The 17,437-nt window shown below is 36.6% G+C and overlaps 1 protein-coding gene across 1 annotated transcript in view; it reads right to left on the minus strand.

Annotated features, from left to right (window-relative positions):
- SPAG17 (sperm associated antigen 17) overlaps positions 1 to 17,437 on the minus strand; it is an 89,166-nt gene that overhangs the window by 50,643 nt on the left and 21,086 nt on the right. Inside the window, exons 5-13 of the mRNA XM_066569620.1 lie at positions 13,833 to 14,010; positions 11,463 to 11,657; positions 8,915 to 9,096; positions 5,893 to 6,048; positions 5,217 to 5,298; positions 4,149 to 4,267; positions 3,061 to 3,198; positions 2,870 to 2,983; positions 1,266 to 1,416 (exon numbers count right to left, since the gene is read on the minus strand). Of these exons, the coding sequence (XP_066425717.1) occupies positions 1,266 to 1,416; positions 2,870 to 2,983; positions 3,061 to 3,198; positions 4,149 to 4,267; positions 5,217 to 5,298; positions 5,893 to 6,048; positions 8,915 to 9,096; positions 11,463 to 11,657; positions 13,833 to 14,010 (1,315 nt within the window). The remainder of the gene's footprint in view (positions 1 to 1,265; positions 1,417 to 2,869; positions 2,984 to 3,060; positions 3,199 to 4,148; positions 4,268 to 5,216; positions 5,299 to 5,892; positions 6,049 to 8,914; positions 9,097 to 11,462; positions 11,658 to 13,832; positions 14,011 to 17,437) is intronic.

The following is a 17,437-nucleotide window of genomic DNA, read 5'->3' on the forward strand; positions in this document are numbered from 1 at the left end:
TAAACAGAATTATGCAAGGTGCAAAGGCAATAATAAATCCTATTTATGCTTGTATGCATCTGTGTCATATAACAATGATAATCATGCAAAGGACTGAAGTTTAAGAAGGTAGTACAATGCCCAAATCACACAAAGAATATCTTCAGTTTGAAATGTTTTCTTTTTAGGGTGGTTAAGCACCTAAGCACATCATATATCTTGAGAATGTTGGATCTCATCTTCTGTTCAAATTAATTATCTCCTTTGATAAAAGCAAAGGCTTTGCTAGCTAAGTTACCAATTAAGACAGTCTGGCAGTACAGTATGTCTCAGTGAGGATCATCAAATTCAGTTACCCATCAGCTGGAAGACTGTAGCAATAGTGAATACTTTAATAGCTTACTGTCCAAAATGTACATACCAGCAACTAGAAACAGTACAGCAAAGTGTAAATTAATCCAACACAGGGAATTCAGGATGAAAGAGCTGGGAAAGTACCTTCAAATCCTGTGCCTTATATGATGACATGAATGTAACCAAAGGGATTTGGATGTTTATATTTCTTAATAACCTACAGCAGACTTTTGATACTACCTAAGGGTATTTATGTAGTCTTTGGGATTGTTTCCCAGCATATGTCATGGTGGCAAGCACACTTTAAGAAAAGGTAACTGCAGAAGTGATTATGGTTGGAGAAGTGAATATATTTTTGGTTTGATAGAGGGACTGTGATAAAGTAGCTTCATTATTAACACCAACAGCTTACAGATGAATAACACAATACACAATGCATTTCAGAATACATTCTGAAAGCTGTGTATTGTTCCATAAAAATTGTCTACCTAAGATACATGTGCTTTACCTCCAAAATTGAGTTGATAAATCAACACAGTTTACATCAGTGTCTCTCAAAATGCATTCTACATTCTAGGACCGAAATTGCAATTTTTACCGCTGTTTTTTTTTCCATCAGAATTAGTAAGTATGTTTGCAAATATAAATAAATAAAGTACTTCCAAGATAAGTTCCAGCTCTTAGTTATGCAGTATTTAACACTCATTCAGTTGTTCCCATTAACCATGAAACGTCAGGTCTGATGAGGTCTGAAGTTAGGGTTAACTTGTATAGTAGGCTATAATTATATATAAGCAAGAATGTGAAAATGGGAAATTCTGCAAAGGTTTATTTGGCAGCTTTAAAATCTTGCCCCAAAATTCCTGCTATTTGAGAAAATTATCAACCAGAAATAAAAAGAATGGAAATTATATCAATGAAAATCATTTTACCAGTAGTAAAATAATGCATGAGCTCATGAACTCTAGCCAAGCGTTTAGTGTTGTTTTCAGTTGAAGGAGGGGTGAAATGGATAAGTTCTGTAAGAGGCAGTTTATCCATCATTTCATGCTCAATCTTTTCTGGATTGACGTTCTCTTGGACCTGGAATAAAAATCAAAGTACCAGAGTTAAAGTAAACTTTCACACTATTGACTTTCCAAAACTCATGTTTGAATAAAGAAGTCTTTTTCAGCAGAAGACATTAGCATGTGCTTAAGCCAGTTGGACATAAACTTATACTTGAACATGTGCCCACAGTGTGGTTTTGAGTCATGGTGTCAGATACTACTATTTTTCTGTAGGCAGAAAAATATTAGACACATAAGAGAATGACTGACAGCATAATAACAGACATTTGTTAGAAGTTATTTGTCTGTGCTAGCTAGACTTAAAAATACAGAAAGATGTACTGATCTGTTCAGACTGGCAGCAGGTACCTTCCATGTATCTTTCAGCTGGTCTGTGCTACTTCTTAGAGTAACGAAATCAATAAACTTATTGGTCAGTCTGTGATGAGAGGCATCCCTCTATATCCAAGGATTTTTTTTCAGATGTAGTGGTATATTTCAGTTTCACTCTTTTTAGTATTACACACTTATGGTACCTTTTTCTTCAACTGCATATTCCAAATGTTTGTCCTCTTTCCTCAAACATTGTGCTATATCCTGAATTTCCTCTTCAGCAAGTATATAAAATATATCAAGCATATATCTCCTAAGAGCATCTCTTATGTTGATTACTCAGCCCTTCCTTCTTCTTGAATATATCCAATGTGTCAAACTTGAGTTGTTTCTGAATAGTTTTAATCAACGGTTGTCAAAGTATTCCCAGATAATTTCTAATCCAGGAAGCCAGGCAGACACACCTTAGCTGTGAAATCTAGAACTGTATTATCACTTTTATTATCCTCAGTGAATTTTTGAAGTTTAATGGTAAAACTACACCTTGCCTTTGGAAAAATTCAAGACATTCACAGTAGCTTCTTGATTCAGAAAGTCTGGGAACTGTTACTTTGCTATAATCCCAAACTATGCAGTCTCTGAACCTTTCTGCCTTTGTTAGAATTTGGCAGTATCTTCGTTACATGCTATGCTGCAACTATTTAGCCAACCTGAATACATTTGTTGTGTTCATTAGTAACTGCTATGTATTTTCTTCTACTTCTCAGCATTTTAGTATTCAGTCTAATCTCCATGCTAAATCACCGTTAGCAAGTTAGCAACTCATGTTCCATTGAATCATCAGTGTTTAACAGCAAATCAACAGTTCTGTAATATCTCTCATCTATGCCAAAGGCTAAACATTCTCATTAATAATGCAAATAGATCACTTAAATCAGTATGTTTGTACTCCATGTTTATGAGGTGCCCTCCATCAGTAACTCATTGCTTCTTAAGTAAACTAAACATGTGTTGGTGTGTCCACCTCAGTGTAAAAAAGATCTAGGATATGCTGTCCTGTTGTGCAAAACCAGCCCTCCTCCCCTTCTACTGCATTGAGCATTCATGCCCTGTGAACTTTGGAAATATTTATATATAAACAGGTTGTACTGTACCTTCAGGAGGTGCAACTGCTGAGCCAGGGCATCGTGGTAGTTAAACAAGAGAGGGTACTCAGGGGTGACCATCTCTTGTACATTGTGTTTAGGAGAAAAGTAGTCATACAGATTCTGTTTAAAAAGAAGAGGTATTAAATCCCAATAATGAGATCTGTCATATTAGGAAATTAATGAAAGACAACACAAACCTTTTTTTCACTCATAGGAAGGTAAAGAGAAGGAAGGACAGAGATTATATGATCTGCAATGGCACGATGCAGCTCATCTGCCTGAGGCTCCAGTGACACCAGACTTGGTGGTGGAAGGTCTTCTTCACTTGCAATAACCTGGCAAATACAGTATATGTTAGCTTTCATCACAGTATGACTGCTGCTTAACTTTAAAAGAAATACCAAGCAAATCCTGCTATAAGCTAAGCATACAACCATAAATTCTGTGAGGGAAGAAAAGCCTAATTTTTTTTTACAAGTAGCAAAAATAAAATTTTCCAGGTTAGTTGCTGCACAAAGCAAGGACTGTGGAAAGCAGAATTAAATGTTTTCCCTATTAGTTGCTTTTGAAAGGAAAAGAAGAAAAATATTTCCAACTTGAAATGTTAAGGATTGTTAAGGAACACAGGTAATTAAAAACTGTTTGTCTATTAGGTGCTGGACTTTATTCTTACCCAGTCTATTTTCAGGCTAAGTTACAAAAAGAAAAACCCCAAAATTATGAAATGTTACTCCTAAAAGAAGGATTTCCAAATCATATTTGGTGTCTCTTCTAAATAATAGATTGTGCCCGAATTCAACAGAAGTCAGATCTGTCTAGCACTAGCATTGAGGCTCTTACGTTAGGCTTGACCTAAGACCTTTGAACTGAGTAAACCAACAAAAGTTCAGTATCAATAAGACCACTGAAGGACACAAAAACATGTTATGGACTTGGATAAGAAATTGCACCTCCTTTCTCCTAATTTGATTATATTTGTAGTCTTCAAAAATTAATTATGGAGTAGTACTATATATATATATGTATATATATACACACATATATATATACACATATATAAATACACATATATATACACACAGGGTAAGTGGACAACATGAAAGACAATAAAAAGACAATAAAAGTTTGGAGTTTTGACTCCTTTGTATTGAAGCTCCTTGCTCAGTGCCTCAATGCACTGTCTGATATTTTAGGTTTAAACAGATGGATTTATTGATCTTTGTTAATTCTTTATATTAGGTCTAGGCCAAAATAGCCACAGAAACTAAAAAGAGAACATTCCCACCTGTTCCAACATGCAGCTCAGTATTAAGGGTACAGAGATGTACTCCTCAGGAATTTGATTCAGCAAGTCATTGTAATATCTCATGTCCACAGAAGGAAACAGAACAGAAGTCTCTTCTGCTATATTAAGAGATAAAACATTAAGATACATTAGTTTAGAAATGCCAATTTATAGTCCAAATCAGTTCTGCAAGTTTGCAGGTAATGCAAAACTGGGAGGAGCTGTTGACTCTCCCAGAGGCAGGGAGGCCCTGAAGAGAGACCTTGACAAATTAGAGGGCTGGGCAATAATCAACCTTTTGAAGCTTAAAAACCAGGAGTATTGGATTCTGTGCCTGGAATGAGGCAACCCTGGATGTACAGACAGACTGGAGAATAAGATGCTGGAGAGCAGCACCACAGAAAGCAACCCAGGGGTCCTGTTTGATGGAAAACTGAGTATGAGCCAGCCATGTCCTGGCAGCCAGGAGGGCCAACTGTGCCCTGGGGTGCATCAGGCACAGCATGGCCAGCCGGGCAAGGGAGGGAATTGTCCCACTCTGCTCTGCACTGGGACAGCCTCACCTTGAGTCAGGGGAGTTTTAGGTTGCGTATTAGAGACATTTTCATCCAGAGGGTGGTTGGGCACTGGAACAGGCTCCACAGGAAAGTGGTGAAAGCACCAAGCCTGACAGTTCAAGAAGCATTTGGAAAATGGTTTCAGGCACATGCTGTGATGTCTTATGCGGGGCTAAATTGGACTCAGTGATCCTTGTGGGTCCCTTTCAACTCAGAATATTCTGTGATTCTGTGAACCTTCAGACAATATTTATTAAAAAGAGTCTAACAAAGTTAGAGATTGGACAAAATTACTGAGATCTTTTAAATCTGAATTTGACTAGGAACAGATAGAAAATGTGATTTTCTAAAGAACTTGGTTATCACCACTCAGTTCCATAATGCATTCACCAGGATACACAACATCTTCAGCTAACTACACAAATAATTTTGAGGATTTGTGCTGTCAGATGAATAAATGGTTTGACAGAGGGATCAACTACAGATGGGTGCTTTAACCCTTTAAACATACTCTCTGACAAAACTATTGTTGGCAGAATTTCTTCTTGTTTCCCTTTTTTCCTTGTAGGTGACATCCGTGGTGCTGGTTGCTCCTAAGACAATGAAAGTTAACAAAAAAAAATCAGAAACCATAAAACAAATGGGTATTGCACAAATAGGTGGGAGAAGTTAATTTCATTTAGCTTTGGTTACTCACCCCAGACTACATGCTAAACTTTTAATTGGAACAAGATAGTAAAAATGAAGTGCATGTTCTAATAAGCTACTTTCTTCTGCCTACTTAACATTTTGCTACCATAAGTAAAATAAGGAAATCGATCTTGCATAGAACTAATAATCTTTTTTTTTGACAGTTTATAGATCTGCAACATTGCATAGTAGCTCTGTGCAGGCATATTGATTTTTCATACATAAGAATGTATCATCAGACACTATTTAAGAAATTTCTACACCTATGATACATTATGCCTCTAGGGTCCTTCCAATTTCCCTTTTCTGTTTCCCCAATGCTCAGCTATTTTTTCCCATTTTTGGGGGTTTTAAATGCTAAAAACAAAAGTAAAACTTTCATTCACTGAAAATTATTCACAGAGTGATGGTCCAAGGTAAATATTTGAGTCAAAATTAAAGACAGGCAATTCTACCCTAAAATTAGATATTATCAACAAGAAGGGAAGGGTCCTTGCCTCAAATGAAGATGGTTGTGTCGATTTGCTCTCTGGTAACAAAGGCACATTAACAAACTTGGTGTTTTCCAAGTAGTTGCAATGCTGTCTTCTCCAGTCCAGGCAGTCATACATCAAACAAGCAATGTGTTCAAACACCACAGTACCAAATTCAAGCTGTGAGAGAAAACCAGAGACAAAGGATGAAGAGTGTGTATAAAATGTCATGTAACTTAGTGATAACAGTCATTAGCTCTTTAACCAGCAGATCTACATCTGTTTATGAATTTTACAAAAGACCTTTTCCTCCACCAATTCAGTATGTTTTATAGAGTTATTCTAAAACCTCCTTCATTTTATTTGCCTTAACACTGCCACAGCAGAGTATAGACTGTATATTGCCAAAGTGCTTTAGTTGTTATAAAGTCTTACTTGTCTTAACAGTAACTGTTCAAGGTCTGCTATCTTGCAGATGGATCTTTTTTGGATGGGAAGGAATGGAAGAGAAAAATTGAAGTATTTTGTAATGTATGTACATTTTTACTAGTGATCAACCTGCAGCATATGTGCAAGTTCAATCATTTCCCTGCTCTAGAAGGATAAAAAATAAAACCCTAGCCAGGTAATTAATATAATCTCATATTATTTTCTTTCTTTCTGTTGCCCTTTGAAAACAAAGAAAACCTCAAGAATGGCATTCTGAAATCCACAGTTGTGAGTGAAGGAATGTCAGCATAGTGCCCAAATGTCCAGAAGGAGAGCGCTGTATCTGCAAAAATCTGACAAGCTAAGAGTCATGGTTCTTGAGGTCATGCACTGTGGTTTTCACCAAAGCTTGGGAGGAATAAAAAGAATAATAGCAACTGCTATTTTAAATATTAAATGCTCTTTTACAAATACCAATACCATGTAGGAGACCAAATGAAACACTCAAGTTTCAACAGCTTTAATGATGTAATCTTCTCCTGTACATCCTGCACTTTGTGGAAAGAATGGAATTATTATAACTTTTAGATGATTTCTGTAAAAAGCCCTTTTCTGAGTGATTTTTTCACTTTTGTGGATTTAGGGCAAGTCTCTTGTACTAAGAAGTTTGCCTCTAGGAGGTGGCTAACAACATTGAATGTCTCAATTTTAAATTTCCTAAAATAGAACACAGTGAAGAAGCACAACTGACATTAGGCACTAAGAAAAATAACAAACCCAAACTAACAAACCAAAACATCTGCTTTCCTCAACTCAGTGGCTCTTTATGACACTGGGAAACTGGCAATTCCAAATCACTAAGTTATGGAATACTTGACTCCATTTTCAGAACATTTAAAGACTAGAAGAGACACTTGGGAAAGAAATTCTATTTGCAAAAACAGAATGTTCATTAATATTCTTGTACTTTTGTTTTCCCAGTTCAATATTCTTCTGAAGAATGGGCTAGTATAACACCTTTTCATCCATATATTTGTATATCTAAGGTATCACTAGAGCACGTAAAAGTTTTATAAAATATGTTGGAGTGTTTTCAATGCAGTCTTTTAAACAAAACAAGATTTTTTACAAAGTCATAAGTAACAAAACCCTGCTGCTCAATGGGATCCAAGCAAAATTTAGCATAATTACAATTTTGTAATTCAATTTGCCTGGTGTCTCCTCAGGACATAGATTTTTATCACAAGTTTTTAAGTCTAACCATTAGAGACTCTTCAACAAAGTAAATATTTTTGAAAGTATTTTCTATTTTAAAGATCTCAAATCTGAGAGCAGAGACTACTTGCAGTATGCAATACTCTGTCATTTTTATATTAATGTCTAACATTTTGCCCCAAGAATTTTCCTCCTGTGTGTCTTGCACTTCAGAGATGCAGCAAGCTTGGACTCAGAGATTCTCCAGAAAGTCCACAAGAACGGACTTACTTTATCAACCTATGATTTAAGAACCTATATGCTCTGCACCTGTTTCTTAAAAAACTTAAAAACTTTCTTACTTCTGTAGGGCTCATGAAACTGTAACTCCAATTTGTTTAAATCTGTTTCAGTGACAGATGGTTTTTCCTTTATTTCAACTATAATATAGGAGCTTGCAAGATAATCAAAAGTAGAAACCCTGTGCGATGTGATTATAGGGAAGAGAAAAACTGTTTTCCCAAAAGGGGCTTGGCACTGTAAGATTGTATAAAGAGTATAATGATAAGTAATATTATAAGTAGCAAGCCTACATTCCACAATTAACGCATTTTCAGTGAATGCTTTGGAAATCACTGTCACTTGTTTGTATACAGAATCTACCGTACTACAAGTAAGGGTTAGAAGAATGCAGTTTAACCCTAGAATGTCCTTTAATCCTAATAATACAGACTACAAATACACTAGGTTAAATTATAGCATGTTGCCTTATTTTGTTTTAGCAGTTTGTATTTTTACTGCTGACACTGTAGATTGAGAAATACTGGACTCTTTTACTTCACTATATGTGAGAATCTAGGATGGAAAACATTTCTAATGATTCACTTTCTTCTTCAGTGCCTGGTAATAGTCCTGACTCAGCAGGCTATAATAAGCTAGATCCATGTTTTGGACAAAAAGAAGCAGTACTGAGTATGATAAAGCAATATCATATATCAAAAGGTATTCTTGTATTCAGCTATTTTTTTCTCATGTGACTATTCTGAGGTGCAGTAAGTAGGCTTGATGTTATGAGGACAAAAATATAACTTCTGTGTTATTTCATACACACATATGACTCTCGAACAAGATGCAAACATGTTCAATAACTTTAAAATAACCTCAAACTATTTTACAACCCTTCTGCTGTGGCCTACAATATAAAGAAACTCCAAATCAGGCATTTTTATTCAATGGACTCCTTGTAAACAGATGCTGAATGAAGTTGTTGGATACATAGGAAATAATTTTTGTTTATGATTACAAATATACTAACTACTGTGGTTGTGTTTCAGAGAAGACTTGAGATTAAATTCCTAAAGTGTTGTTAAAAGTTACAAACCCTAAAGCATGGCATGTACTGTAAAAAACAGAATGTACTGACCAGCATTTCGCTGTCTGACCAATCAGGGGGAAAGTCACTTTCCTTAACTAGGTAATGAAGCCTGGCAACATCAAAGAGACTTGATCCATGCTTTCCACTGTTCAGAACAGGCTCCAGGAATTTCCAAAATGTTTCCAGGTCTTTCTTAGCTTCATCTTCCTTTCTTTTCTCTGCTTCTAAATCTAAAATATATGAGTATTTGACAAATCATGGTACAGTGTCTCCCTTTAACATAAAGCACAAATCATGTATCAGTCTACTCTATTGTTAAAGTATTTCCATCCTTAGAGTCTCAGCAAATATCTGACACCTAACTTGGGGATTAAAAAATACCCCCCCTTATATCTTGCCATCATCTTCTATTCCAAGTACAATGATTGATCCTGAAAGGAACCTGAGGGGCTCATCTGGTAAAACTCTGCTCAAGAAGGGTCACCAAGAGCAGACTGCCCAGGACCCTGTCCAGATGGTGTCTGAGTACCTTCAAGAATGAAGTCTCCATGACCTCTCTGGGCAATCTGTGACAGCGCTCAGTCACCCTCACAGTAAACAAGTGTTTCTTTGTCTTCAGCTAACACCCCCTGTTCAGTTTTGCCATTGCCTCTTGTCCTGTCACTGAACACCACTGAAAAAGAGCCTGGCTTCCTTTTCTTTCCACATTCCTTTCAGGCATTTATACACATTGATGAGTTCTCTCCAGGCTCTTTCTTCTCAAGGGTAAACATTCTCAGCTCTCTCAGCCTCTCCTCACATGAGAGATGCTCCAGTCCTTTGAACATACTTGTAGTCATTTGATGAACTCTCTCCGATAGCTCCTTATCTCTCCTTTACTGAGGAGTCCAGAACTGGACACAGAACTCTAAGTATGGCCTCACCAGTGCTGAACACAAAAGAAAGTTCAAATCCCTTGACCTGATGCAGCCTTGTATACCACTAGCCCTGTTTGCTACAAAGGCACAGGGCTGGCTCATGTTCAGCTCATTGCCACCACCCGAGTCCTTCTGTGCAGAGCTGCTTTCCAGCCAGTCAGCCCCCACCATGAACTGGTGCAGGATTTAGCCCTTGCCAAATTTTATGGGGTCCATTAAACCAGACCATTTCTCCATCCTGTTGAGGTCCCTCTGAAAACCAGCACAATTCTGTGGTGTTTCAGCCATTCCATCCTGTTTTGTATCATAAGAGGACTTGCTGAGGGAACTCTCCTGATCACTAACAAAGATGTTCAGCTGGACTCATACCACAAATCCCCTCTGACACGCTCTAGGGCAGGTCATTCTGCCAGTTTTCAATCTATCTCAGTGTTTGCTTACCCAGCAAGCAAACACTTTTATGAGAAGACAGTGCCAAAGGTCTTACTGAGTCAGGGCAGACAATATTCACTGCTTCCTCCTCCTCCTCGACCAAGACAGTCATTTTGTCATAGAAGGTTATCAGGTTGGTTAAGAATGACTTCCATTGGCAAATCCATGCTAAATGACCAACTCCTTGTCCTTCATGTGCCTGGAAATATTTCCAGGATTAGCTGTTCTATCTTCCCAGAGACTGAGAAGAGTCTGAGTGGCCTTTACGGCCTTTACATTCCTGAGTTACTCCTGCCATTTCTGAAGATAGGAGTGATGCTTTCCTCCAGTTTTCAGGCATGTTTTCCAATTGCCATGTTTTTTCAAAAGTAATTAACAGTGGCCTTGAAGTGACATCACAGTCAGCCCCTCAGTATGCCTGAGTGAATCCCATCAGGTTCCATGGACTTATGTGTGTCCAGTTTGTTTAAGTAATCCCTAACTCAACCCTTTTCCAACAAGAGACTTTCTCCAGACTTTCACCCTGTCTCTGGGGCCTGAAAATTCCAAAGGCCATTCATGATCACAACCACTTTTTCTTCTTTCAAGGTCCTTTAGCCAGTCCTTATAGGGAGGCTGTTTGCTGGATTGAATAGAGTTTATTGGTATTTTTTTTGTACTGTAGAGTCCATAATTCTATTTTCATGACAGCCAAGTAGCAGGGAATAACTGTCTCCCTTAATCTGCTGGCTATGTCACTACAGCTCAGGATAGCCAGCCATCACTGATGATGCATATTTAGCTCGCTGCTTACCAGCATCCCAGTTCAAGAAAAGTGTTAACAGCTGAGTATAATTACAGAACATTATTCTGAGGCATATTCTTCTGTGGCTGGGGCCACAGTCCCAAAGCAGCCAACTGTTCACTTTCATTAAAATTACCAAATGAGCCAAGTTTTCTTACCAGTACGCTTCCTAACAATTCACAGAAGCATACATTTGATAAAACATTCTTTGGTGGCTACTGTGGCTGCAAACTCTGCCTGCTTAGTCAGTCCCTCTTTCTACTGTCCAGTTTTTGCACTGGCAAACCATTTGGTTTGGTGGTCAACCAATGGCAATACTATTTTGGCACTGGCAAACACAGCTGCTCACAAGTAGCAAGCACAAACACAAGGCATAGAGAGGGAGAAAACCACAGCCAGAACAGTCATTTCCTGTATATAAAATTATCTCCTTTTTACATATTTTTTTTAATGACCAGATTACCTTCAAGTGAAAGTGAAGATTGTTTTTGAAGTTTAGTTGCTTCTAAGTATATCTGCAATGGCTTGTAATTTTCAGAAGAAATTTGTATTACACTTGAAATGTTAATCCCAAGGTCAATCAAGACAGGCAACAGCTGAAGATTGGGGAAACCCAGAATGATAAAGTAATAATGAGCACCATCATCTGGTTCATCATCTGTTCAAAACACAACAAAAACAAATTTGAATAAGAACATTCATCATCTAAACAAATAAATTTTTTACTTGACTATATGGGGTTATGCAAATAAAGGTTACAGAAACAGTCATTTTATACTCTCACTGGGAAAATTACATATAAATTCAAAAATTATGTGTATAAGACTCAGTTCTTCTGTACCAAACCACCTAGAACACAATAGGAAGAATACAAGTCAGAAGTAATAATTGTTTGGAGAAAGACCAGGAGAAAAACTGCAGAAGCTGATTATAATCAGAATGTTGTAGCAGCATTTCTGTAATTGCTCCTCTCAAAGGAGTTTAGTGTTAGGACATATGCACATGCCTTAATGGTAGTTTAAACTATCCTATTTTATCCTGCATAAAGCTGGACATAGAGCTGGACAAAAAGTAAGTCACTGTATCTTACATGAAAAATTACCCAAGTAATAATAATTTCAAAGGATTAGCTGCAGGTATCAGCTGACTCACTGCTGACTCCTCCCTACCCAGCAGGTTCATGTTCACTAGATGTAATTCTTGGCAAAATCCTCATCACCTGGTAATAACAATTCACACTAGTCTTTTTAGGTGGCAGGGGCATATCCAAATTCATATTAAAACGTAGATGAGGAGTTTCATTGAGTACCTGTTCTATTTGGGCTTATCAGTTATGTAGAAATATGCATAGCAGCATTTCAGTTCCAAAGCAAAAGGTTAAGCATGATATAAGTAGACATGAACTCTCTAGAAGCTCTAGAGTTGTGTAGTTTCCTTTTATGCCTTATGGAGAAATACAGGTAGTAAGACAGGTATCAAGTGATTTAATTAATCCAGTACAGTTATTTATCTTAAGTTAACAGAAACTGTCTGCTGGAGGTCCTGTATCTCTCCATCAAGGCTGAAACACATAGAGTTAGTGCAGACAAACCTACAGTAAAAGCAAATCACAGCTTTATACTCTATTTAGCATTAAGATCCTTTCTTATGCTTACTAACACATCACATGTAAAAGTGCTTTACTGACTCCTCAACTTGTGGGACTCATTTGTCCAAGGAAGGAAAAAAGGTAGCCTGGCACTGACATCTGCCTGGGCTCAGTCATATGCCCAGGGCTATGCAAATGCTGCTACCACCTGGAGTAGCAGGCTCTCCAGGTGCTTGTAATATTAGCTAAACATAAAATAACACAGAAATTTAGAGAGAGACTGACTGAGGAAGCAGCCACCACAGTCCAGCACATATATTACATAAAGTAAAAATCAAAACCAGAAGAAAACTAGCTTATTATTTCACTCCTAGTACTGAAAATGAAGTACATAAATTTATGTCTCAGTTACTGCAGGAATAAAAAATATGAGCACATAGAATTACTGAACATTAATTATTTTTAACAAAAAAGACAGGTGTCTGCACAGTCACCTACAGAGATCCAAAAATTCCAATGCGTACATGCTGAAGACTGCCTGCCATTTTAAAATTATAATTATGATTAGGCTAATAATCATGACAAGTGCATAACAGTCAGTCACTTCTAATTATCAGTGACTAGTCCATATGCAAAAGAGGAAAGACATTAATGCAAGTAATCTCAATATTACTCAAAAGCAGAAATATTTAATTTCAGAAAGGTGATAATGTATTAGGGATGAATGATAAAATGACTGCTAGCTACCAGAAACAGATATAGATTGTCTTTGAATTTAAGGCATGCTTTTTCTTTTCCCTCTTTCTTTATACAGCTATATTAGAACAAATATAAAGAGGGGAAGCCCAGATTGGAAGTAATGAAAAATTTCTTCACTGACAGGGTTCACAACTCTGTCAGCTGTGTTTTAAACTATAATACAAGGAGAAAGTCACCTTTGGATACTGACATTTAATTATTCTGGAATCTTTCTCTAGGATAGGCTTTGTGTGGGATTTATTTGGCTACTTAATTGTAGTCTTACATATGCCCAAACATTTTGATGTTGACATGCCACATGTAACTTATCTGTATTTTACTACTTGGACTGCACAATCCATCCAAACACTGAGCAGAATACAGTGCCCTCTTCAAATGCAAAGTGGCAAAATTTTGATATTGCCAAATAGATCTTGACTTTTCAACATGAAACAAAACTAAGTATTCCAAAGGTTTACCAGGAGTATATCATCATATTTTACATACCAATGTATTTGTCTTTCACTTCCACTTCTCCCCGTTGTTTGAATTTGGTGTCCTTTTTAACAGGGGATGATGACACTGACTTTTTTCCTTTACTATCTTTTCCACTTGTCTTATCAGGAGATATCTTATCTTTTTCTTTTTCTCTCGCTTTCTCTTTTTCTTTCTGCTGCTGTTCTGCCTGACAAGATGAATATATGAAGTCTCATTAACACCTTTGTGAAGAACAAAGGTCAGACTGTTGCAAAACTTTAGGTGTTCAATTCTTTTATTTTCACACTTTTCCCTCTCTATGCTATAATATTCATGTGGTGGAGCTGTCTTGAACACCCTGCTTTTTCCTACTCAAACACACATTCAATTATTTAGATGCTCTTACTCAGTCATAATGCTGAGACTTCACATTAAAAAGGAACTGCAAGAGGTAGGTAGACATTATACCTACCAAACTAACAAAATGCATATGGGTAGAAAGATGAGTAAAAACCCCTTTGCTTTAGTTACTTCCACTACAGCAGTTGCTGCAGCCAGAAACCTTCCTTGGACTGAAGGGAAATATGGCAAAAAATTCAATATCTGTTAATATCTTTAACATCTCTGTTAACACTCTTGACTATGGTGTAAAATGGTACTAGCACTATTTTTCTTTGATGTAAATATCTGTCTAATGTAAACTAGAACCAAGAGTTGTGCGTTCATTTCACACAGGATATTACTCAGCCATTCTCATTATCTTCAAATAAAAACACCTACATAAAGCTGTTCCTAGTAATTTAAGAGTACAGGACAAAAAAAGATTTTTTGAGTGTCCCAAAGACTCACTCTATAAATCCAAAAAAATTGTGAGTCGGTCTGAAATGAAAACAATAAAAAAAATATTAAGGTAAAGTAGGTTCTGTAGAGAAGAAAGTGTCCACCTTATTTTTGCCCAGCAGAATTACTACATTCAAACTATGCAAAAATTGCATTTCAGGATTATAAAGCTAAATTAAATTTAAAAAAATATTAACTTAACTTATAGTTACAATCCTCCTGATGCCACTTTAAAGGCTATTAAAGCAATTAGGAAAGCCCTTCATGCAAATGAGAGAGGTCAGCTAACACTATATAGTTGCTTTCCCTAAATCCAGCTGAAAAGCAGACTTTCCAGCTGTGAAAGTTGTATTTTGTTCAAATTTAAAATCAAAACAGAAAATATCTTCCTGCTTTTGCCTTCCTTCTTGAATTTCCTTTCTGTAAAATTTAGAAATGTCTTTGACAGAATCTTGAAACTATTTCCACTGTGTAATGAAGGATTTGGAGGCTTTCATTACTTTCTTTCAAATTTGTTCCACCTTTGACATTTCAAATTAGAAATTTTGATAGTACTTCTTTGAATTCTAAGCTGATGAACACATCAAACAGATGATATAATCATCATGCCACAAAGATCACAATCAACTTGATCTATTGCATCTGCATAATTTTAAGTAATTCTTAAATAAACAGAGACATTTATGGACTTGCCAAGATTCTAACAAAGAACATTACTTGACCTAAATACTTTAGAAAGTAAGAGCCTCTCCTTTCTTGGACTCTTTCCTTTTCCTTTTAATGTCATATTTCTCCTTCCCTACAAGGTGCAGCTTTTGGTGGAGTTTCTAATAATCCATTAATTCTGCAATTTTCTTATTTTAAGCTTCACATTTCAAAATTTTACTACCTCAAACAGTTTTCTAATTCAGAGACACTTCTTCTCTTCTGCATAATATTTATGCCTGTCAATTTATGACAAGCTCCTGCTCCTAATGAAATACAGGATGCCTTGTTTTTGGTTATTTATATATTGTATCCATTCTAGGTATCTACTTAAGAAAAAGACCCATGGACAGATATGTTTGCTTTCTGAGAACTGATTTGCGAGTAAAATCCTGTTTTCAACACCCAGATTGCTGGCAACAGAACTTGTATTGTACAAGCTAGTTGGAAAGGATTAAAAATTCTATGGCAGCCAATTTAGAGATAGAATTCTAAATTAGAAGTCAGTTTCTGCCCACTCTGTACTGCAGAACATCCTCATATCCAAGAGCCTTCCAATTCTTGACTCTGTCCTTCAACAGCTCCGCTTGTGTTTGCCTGTCACACATTGATATAGATACAATTCAAAGGAGGTGACAACTTTTGCAGACAGTTTGGCTAAAACAGAAGAGTAACTGTAAGTGCCAGAGGCTCCTCAATCCTCAACATTGACTACCCACCAATTAACCAGGGAAATAAAATTACAGTTACAAGACTAATTTTGCTAAATCAAAGCTCTAAAGACTCCATTTTAATATTGAATTGCCATTAAACTTCAAAGTTTGGTTTGACAGTTTACTTACAAGAATTGACTGCTATCTAAGAAAAAAGCAATTTTTTTTCCAATTCACTATTAACAATCTATTCTACAGCTTCAGCCTCTCAATTTCTTTTCAGATTGAAAACGCATTATTTTTCTCATATTCTTCATATATTTCTATAGTTTAAATTATCATTTCCTAATAAATTGAATTCTGTGGGAACAGGACACAATTTTAATGGAATCACCAAGCATTTAATGTTCTTGTGATTGTGTGCTACACTTCATCCACCAAATTCTCCCATAAGTAAAACTATTGATAAAGAAATTTACAGATTTTTCAGCTGTACAAAATCCATTAAACTATTTTCTGCTTGCATCTTTTACATGCACAGACTCCTTAGGTCTCCATATCATCACACTCCACACTATAGGTTTTGATCAATTAACAGGGTAAACTTACCGCAGCAATTGTATGACTTTCTGATAATTAACTGACTTTCTTCAGTTTCATGAATGTTTGTTGGAAAAGGACTATAACCTGTTCAGTAAGTTGTTGAAATGTACCATTGACAACTCCAAAAGATGTTAGAAATAAATTAGAGGTCTGATCTGTGATTCAGTGCAAGCTCAGTGAAATTACTCCTAGAACAAATAAGCAATCTGTCCCAGACAATCTTGGAGCTAGTAGTGATGACCTTGGAGACAAAAGGAAGCAAGTTTTGGGAGCACTGGAAAATGTGGTACCTGGTTCTGAGAAGTGGACTTCAAAATATGTACTGTTTTGAGAGAGTTCAGAGGAGAGGAACATCCATAATCAAAAACGAACAACCGTGGTACATATTTGGGTTTGTTAGTTAAATATGTAATAGATTTCTGTAGAATGGAGCGTAGTGTTGTTCCATACAGGGAGAACTCAAACAGATTTAAATGAGAGTAGGGTTGGTAGGATCAGAAACCTTTTTCAAATGCTCATGTTGCAGAGATGGTTCAGAAATAATACTGGTTTCCATGGAAAAGCAAAGACACAGCACAGGGAAGTTTTAAGAAAAGGTTCAACAAACATCTGCCAGGAATAGTTTATGTAAATGTTATCCTGCCTTAGTGCTGGAGGATGGAAGAGATAACTTCTCCAAATTCCCTCCAGAGAGGAGATTCATAACAAGAACTCTGTCATAGTCTGCTCTGTGTCTATCCTTGATACCTTCCAAGTAACAATCTCTCCTGCCTTTACTTCAGCAGGGATACACATTCAGCAGAAGCCTGTTCCTAGCTCTATTTTCTATTGGTC

This window comes from Molothrus aeneus, chromosome 2 (assembly GCF_037042795.1).
Source record: "Molothrus aeneus isolate 106 chromosome 2, BPBGC_Maene_1.0, whole genome shotgun sequence".
Taxonomy (NCBI): Eukaryota; Metazoa; Chordata; class Aves; order Passeriformes; family Icteridae; genus Molothrus; species Molothrus aeneus.